Below are 7,085 nucleotides of genomic sequence, written 5' to 3'. Positions count from 1 at the left end.
TTTTATGATAACCCGGACAAAATGATATGATTTAATCCGGATCATGGGGCCTATACATATTTGGATTTTCTTCATGATTATGGTGAGAAGTCCCGGTTTAGCTTGTCAGCTTAAGCCGGCCCTTGGAGGCTACAGGCGCAAAGTTGATCATCACTATTTAAAGGCCTGGCTTAAGTTATCAGTTTAAGCCGACCCTTGGGGGCTACTTGTTTGATTCTACAATGAGTGTGCCATGACATGAATGAAAGACTCTAAAGGTTATTTAAACTCTATAACATATTCAATTCTCATATCCAGTAGACTTGGCGGCTGATAGAGATATGTTTATATGGAAGATTGCAGTGCTTACCTCAAAACACTCCTTCATGAGGTTGACCAAGCCGGCTTCAAAGTCACGGCTGGTATGAAGGCGGTTTCGATAGCCTGAATGAATTTCTTGAGCATTGAAATGGGCATAGCTCTCCAAGTCTAATTTCCGCTTGCCCTTATCAGTAGCAGAGAATTCTTCTTATGCATTGTGCTTGGATAGGGCGGTAGGGTTGCCTGGAGCTATATAAGCCGTCCCAATGATTGTTACATCTTCAGTTTCTTGAACAGCGTGGGCAGGACTGGGCGGTTTGGCTGGTTCCGGGTCAACATACATGGGTCCACGGTGACCAGGTGTTCTGGTGGCGGATCATCCATGGTTGCCTCTAAAGTTTGATGGAGAGACTTAAAAGTTTGATGGAGATATGGTTTTCTCTCCAGGTCAGCATCTTTGGCCGGCTTATCAACCTTTAGTTTCTTGCTGGGCTTGGCCATAGCGCTGAAATAAGACATAAGGCAAGGTTGATATGACAATTGAGTCCCCTGATAGTTTGAATCGGAAGGGTTAAGAGGTTGTCGAAAAAGACCCGCATTGTGATAAGCTAAGTGGGAAATATTTGAAACCTCTGGTCGGCGCTTGCAAGGAGCCGGCGTGTTTGGTAAGCCGGAGGAAAGAATCCCGCCACCGATGTTCGAGGTCATACGGCGAGCTTCATGTTGCTGCTTCTTCAAAATAAAGTTGGGATCCAAGTAAGCTAAAGGATGAGAAAACCTTACTTTCCGGCTCGCCTGTTGCCCTTTCTGTCTGATCGGAGTTTCAGAATCGGAGGAAAGGATAGTTACCTCTTCAACATTGGCTTGGCTTCCTTTCACATCATCCTGATAGTGATCATTATCAATAAGATGTACAAAAAATGAGCCAAGGGAGTAAAGTTTTACCTCCGACTCATCTTTATCATCCAAATCAAATAGTTCAAAAGGGTTGGTCTTCTTCTTTGCAGGCTTTTCAAGAGCCTTGTTATTCATCCGGGTTTTCTTGGCTGACTTATCTTGCAGCTTCTTACTCCAAAAAGGTAAATCGGCCTACAAAAATCAAATGGGTGTAAAAGGGCAATTTAAGTGAACATATGATTCAGTTGAGAATTGGTTAAAAGCTTACAGCTGGCGGCTTGTTAAGAGCGCAGAAAGGATTTAGTCCAGTTCTGCTGCAATCTGCCAAGCTCTCGTTCAGCAGAGACTTGGTCATGTCGTTGATGTCATCATCAGTTAGCTGAATCTGGCAGTGGCGCTGTGGATCTTTTAAATCACAGGTGTACTCGCACATCAAGCCAGAGCGGCGGCTTAAGGGCATAATCCTCTAGGCGACCCAGCATCGAACCAGGTCAATTCCGGTCAAACCATTAGACATTAAGGCTCTGATCTTTGAAAAGATGGGCATATACTTGGCCCGTTTTGCAGTGCTGATCCGATCAGGGAGGGGGTGCCTATTGCTAAGCCGGCTAGGGAGCGGGTGCCTATTGCTAAGCCGGCTCTCATGATAACCTGGCAGAGGATTTTCCCCTTTAGGAGAGGTGCCTTGGCAATAAAACCATGTTTGGTTCCAACCCTTGGGGTGACTAGACAACTTGGTGGCTGGGAAGGTGGCGTATTTTCACCTCTGAAATGAAATGCCGCCTAATTCTAGGTTGGGCCCGCCGGTAAATTTTGTCTGGCGGTTTAAGTAGTAGAACTCTCATGATAGTTCTACAATGGGTTCTTGCTGAAGATATACTTCGCTAAACACTTGAGAGTTGTACTCCCTCCATCCGAGAAAAGTTGTTATCAGCTTAGTTCAAATGTAATTTTTCAAAAAGCCCCTTATCCTTTTAAAACTGGTGCTAATAAACCCAGTCTGCTTCTTCCACCTCCCGTCGCCGCTGCACCGCACGCCCCAGCCACCGTCGCCCACGGGCATCGCGCGCCCCAGTCGCTGTAGGGCTTAGCCGACGACGAAGGCCCACCTGCGTCGCCGCCCACCTGCACTGTGGCTGCCAATTTGGGCTGTCCCTGCTTACCTGCTCCACGGTTGATGGGCGGCTCCACGGCTAACGGGCGGCGACACCTCGACGGGCGGCGGCTCCACGGCTGACAAGCGGCTCCTCCTTGTTGTGCTGCTCGCGTCCCCAGCCCCTTGCTCGCACCCGCAGCGGCCACCCACTCCAGTGCGGGAGTTGGGCAAGTTCCGGGCCGTCGCTACTCCACCGCTGACCGCGGAGGTGACCAGCGCATCCATCGTCAGGCCCAGCGCCGCCGCACACCTGCATAGCTTCGAGGACGAGTGCCGCCTCCCACGTCCGCTACTGCCTCTGCTGGTACCACTCCATGTTTTCCTCCCGCCTCCTCTCCTGCCTCTGCTGGTACCACTCCATGTTTTCCTCCCGCCTCCTCTGTTGCCTCTGCAAAATTGATGTGAAACTACTCTCAAAGTGTATCATTGATGTGAAATTGAGCAGTGGAACAGGAATAGTTTGTTCAATTACTCCTCCTGTGAAATTGTGCAGTGGATCAGGAATAGTGTGTAATGATGCAATACCTGACACTAAACTCAGATGTCGGTAATGATGCAAATTGTTTGATTTCGATAATGCTCATTCAAGCCAATGATAAGATTGAAAGATTTGGTATACTGTATAGATCAAACATAGCATAAGTAAAATGAAACTGACAGATGAGAGGTCAGTTGATTTGAGAGAAGCTGTAGTAATACTAAAGTCGATCTAAATTTGGACTATTTGGAGCAAGATCCGACAAATGATCACAAATAAATTTCAAAGATGCGGGGATGAAATGCTAAACATAAATTTGAGAAACTCTACTGCTGCAAGCAATGATTTGACAATGTGTATAAATAAACTAAAGCACAAAAAATATGTATAGAGATGGCAGGATCTGAGAATGATTTGAGAATGTGTATAAATAAACTGAAGTACAAAATGCCAGCATACTTAATTGCTTCAAATAATCACCACTTCATGACTGCATACTTAATTTAGTTCCAAACAAAATGCCTGTACAATCAGACTGCAGAGTTGCTAGATGCTAGATGGAGTAGGTGTTACAAAATGCCTGTACAATCAGAAAATCCCACTTCAAACATCCAATTTTCTCTGTTTTACAAACTAAAAATCAACTTGATATTAAGATGGGTCAGTTCCAAATATTCCTGTTACTTTTGCTAGTTGCTAGATGGAGTAGGTGTTAAATGGAGATGATCCAATAGGTGTTCAGTCTATATAGAAATAAGTTTGTCCTTAACATTACTTTTGCAAGTTGCTAGTTTTGCTCTAACTGGAAAAAAATGCAAATGACACAGTAGTACAGCAGGATACCTTGCTCAAGGTCCTAGTTGTGCTACCTGGAGAAACATCTCTGAAATCATTCATGGTCTATAGCATTTTCAACATTAGATTAAGAAGTACAACAAATCAAAGAGCAATAGTGGTAACTGAATTTTCAACACTTCTCTGTAGTGCATAAATATTTAGTTACATTTTGATTTTTGCGGGCAATTCGACGGACGGCTTGCTCACCTATTGGAACACAGGGAACAACTTCTATATGATCATAAATGATTCGATGGATGGATCGATCACCTATTTGGAACACAGGGAAGAGCTTCTATGGATGGCTCGCTCACCACTTCATATAGCAGGAGAGCTTAAATGATTCCTAGATGCACTACTGTACAGAAAATTCTGCTATGAACCTATCCAAATACAGTGCCAGTTAGTAAATGCAAATTTGTGAAGATTTGTGTCATTGCGCAAACTAAGTGCTAAGTGGAGGGGCATCAACCTTGTCTTCTTTTCTCTATGAGTTTCCCTAGTCTTCACCTTGACAAGTGGAGGGGCATCAAGTTTATTTTCAGTAAACAATGCCCAGGTTTATTTTCAGTAAATGTAGAGCTATTGCTACAGGAACAACCTTTAGAAGAAGAAATATAGAGCTATTTTCAGTAAATGATCTGTTTTGTTACTAGGAGTGTCCTTTTCTGAATAATTGTGAGCAAAAATGGGAGCAGAGTAAAAATGGGAGTGGTGCAACCTAAGAAATCTCATCTTTGTTATCAACTTGTGTACTGTAGAACCTAAGAAATCTGATATTCTGTTCTAACCACTGAACATACTAACAACAATTCATTTTGAAGATTTACACTGAATCTTGTGTACTATAGAATCTAATCTTTGTTACACTGATGATTTTTGTAAAATCTAGTTAATTATAGTCAGCAGCACTACATATAGCAGCAGTACCTACAACAAAAATTCAGAATTTGCAATGGTCTTCCTGGCTGCACTAGTAATCAATTTGTTTAAAACTTACAAACTCCAGAGCATAAATGATTACAGCAGATTGAAGAAATAGAGAGACCACAGTACATAGTAGAAATTAAAAAAACTCGGTTTTAAATTCTTAAATACTCCATGGAGTAGCAGCTTGATGCAGCAGGAGCATTCAACATTCAGAGATGGATCACCTTCCGGCTGGAGCAGGGGTGGAGCGGCGTCCTCCGTGGAGTCGGGGGCACGGAGCAGAGCAGGGGTGGAGCGGCGTCCTCCATGGCGTCGGCATCCCGGCGCGCGAGCGATCTGCGTGCTGGATCTGGGAGGGAGAGAGGATGGGGTGAGGAAGAGAGGACGGGGTGAGGAAGAGAGGATGGGGTGAGGAGGAGAGAATGGGGTGAGGAAGAGTGGACGGACTTACCGGAGGCTCGCCGGAGCCGGAGTACGCCGTAGAAGCCTGTAGAGCAAGAAAAATGGATTTGTGGGGTGAAAGGGTGCTGTGGGAGGCAGGCGAGTGGGGGGGAGGGGAGCTTCGTGAGGCGGGAGGGATCGGCGGAGGAGGCAGCTGCGGCGGCGGCGGAGGATGCACGGGAGAGCAGGGTAGTTGTGCACCGGAGCTGAACAGGGGAGCTCAGGCGGAGCTACGCGGCTATGCCAGGAGCGCGGGCAGACGACCGGAGAAGACGAGGAGCGCGGGTTATATCGGGAATTTGGGGAGGGATTTTTTGCAAAAACGCGACGGTGACAACTTTTTCCGGACGAAGGGAGTAGATATTTGTGACAGAATTGGGTCGGATGTCTTGAGAATGAAGTTGGAAGAAGTGTAGTACATCTCGGAAAATTTTTGAACCGAGCGGAGTGAACCCCCGGAGCATGTGATCAGTGAAGACGACAACTTCGTCCTCCTTGGGCTGAGGAGGGGTTTCTATGCCTGGGACCCTCCAATGGATGACCTCTTTCTTGGCTAAGACGCCCGTTTGTACATATTCGTTCGGAAATTCCTCAGTAACCCAGGAGGCGACCCAGTAGCATGACGTAACGGTCTTGGCTTTAGACATTTTGACTACAAAAGAAAATATTGCTGGTTTAAGCCGACCATTGATTAAAAGAAAGTACTACAAAGAGTCTATGTTTTAAGCCGGAAAATAACACTGAGTTATATAGATACATATAATGACGGCTTAAAAGGGGACTAATGGTATCTGGTGGGTTACGGTTTATCACTTAAGCCGCCTAAGCAATTGCTATATTTCAGATCTATGAGTGAGGATTTGCTAAGTTATGACAAACAGATTTTATAGGCTGGTGCTACAATTTTGGATCTACATCTGTTCAGAAAATAGAATAAATTCTAAACCTAAGGAAGTGGCAGTGGAAGAACTCTTGTGTTCAGATGAGATTATTTTCTACGGAAGAAGAATATTTTTGATTGAAAAGGGATGTTAACGGTTGCCGCACTACTTTGGTAACGGATTTAGATTCAACTACATGATCTAGGGACGAACAAAGAAGAACGGATATGAACTCCGATGAACTTGAGCAAACCCTAATGGATATCTTCTACGAGAAAGGAGGAGTACTTACTGGGGCTGCTGGACAGTGGAGGTGCGCTGCGGTGCTCTGGTTCGTTCAAGTCGATGTAGCGGCCGAAGTTGAGGCAGTTGACGAGGTTGATGGCAGTGGAGCTCGGGCGTGTGTGGCGTTGCGAGTAAGAAGATGAAGACAAGGAGGCAAGGGGGAAAATGAAAAGGACCCCTGTCCCTATTTATAAGGAGATGGATAACAGGCATGCACGGGAATCGAGGAGGCCAAAAAATTATTATGTGGCTGCACGGGCGCCTCGAATTTCGGAAATCCATTAAAGTTAAAGATATGCTGAAATGTTCTAAGCCTTGTGCAAAGTTAATGCGAGATGACATCATGGCGGGTTAACACAATTTTGTGAGTTGACGTCATGGTGGGTTATATCAAGATCGTAAAGATTGAAGATGGAAAATTTTGCCAAGTCAAGCATTGAAGATTGATGCGAACAAGTTCAAATCCACCCGGGGCCTAATGTTGGGGATATAACTACTAGGTATGACCCGCCCAAGAGGGGCCGGGTCATACCACTGGCGGCTTAAGATGAGAATGCCCAAGAGGACGTTGAAGATGGTGGCCCATGGAGCAAGCTTATTGAAAGCCCAAGACCCGGAGGTGACTTGAGGCCCACGGGTATGAACCGCCATATGTTTAACTTGTATTGTAAGACGAGCTTAGTTGGTTACCGAGCCGGACACGTTGTGTATGAGCCGGCCGGGACACTGTAAGCCGTCGGGCATCAACCTATGTATATAAAGGGGTGACCCGGCGGCGGGTTAAGGCAGGTAACAATCAATCGAGAGCTAGGTCAAGCGTATTCGCTCCCTGGTAATCGAAACCCAAGCAATACAACCTAAACCAGGAGTAGGCTTTTAC

At 45.6% G+C, this 7,085-nt stretch overlaps 1 protein-coding gene across 1 annotated transcript; it reads right to left on the bottom strand.

The window, feature by feature from the left end:
• Nucleotides 1-871: 871 nt before the first annotated feature.
• Nucleotides 872-5,357, bottom strand: LOC119299853. Its single transcript, XM_037576991.1, has 7 exons — nucleotides 5,050-5,357; nucleotides 4,823-4,947; nucleotides 1,466-2,741; nucleotides 1,246-1,389; nucleotides 1,150-1,185; nucleotides 944-1,026; nucleotides 872-908 (listed from the first exon to the last, which is right to left on the bottom strand). Exons 3-7 carry the CDS (start codon nucleotides 1,655-1,657, stop codon nucleotides 872-874), a joined length of 492 nt encoding a protein of 163 aa, XP_037432888.1. The 5' UTR covers nucleotides 1,658-2,741; nucleotides 4,823-4,947; nucleotides 5,050-5,357.
• Between the last annotated feature and the right edge of the window lie 1,728 nt (nucleotides 5,358-7,085).

This window comes from Triticum dicoccoides, chromosome 5A, assembly GCF_002162155.2.
Source record: "Triticum dicoccoides isolate Atlit2015 ecotype Zavitan chromosome 5A, WEW_v2.0, whole genome shotgun sequence".
Classification (NCBI taxonomy): Eukaryota; Viridiplantae; Streptophyta; class Magnoliopsida; order Poales; family Poaceae; genus Triticum; species Triticum dicoccoides.
This window is presented reverse-complemented; position numbering and strand designations above follow the sequence as displayed.

What these genes read in the sequence shown, in the direction of transcription:
- LOC119299853 (XM_037576991.1), bottom strand. Translation starts at nt 1,657, where the DNA reads ATGCCCTTAAGCCGCCGCTCTGGCTTGATGTGCGAGTACACCTGTGAT. An exon ending in CTCTTAACAAGCCGCCAGCT is followed by an intron (nt 1,390 to 1,465) that starts GTAAGCTTTTAA and finishes TGATTTTTGTAG; the next exon opens with GCCGATTTACCTTTTTGGAG. An exon ending in GCCAAGCCAATGTTGAAGAG is followed by an intron (nt 1,027 to 1,149) that starts GTAACTATCCTT and finishes TTGAAGAAGCAG; the next exon opens with CAACATGAAGCTCGCCGTAT.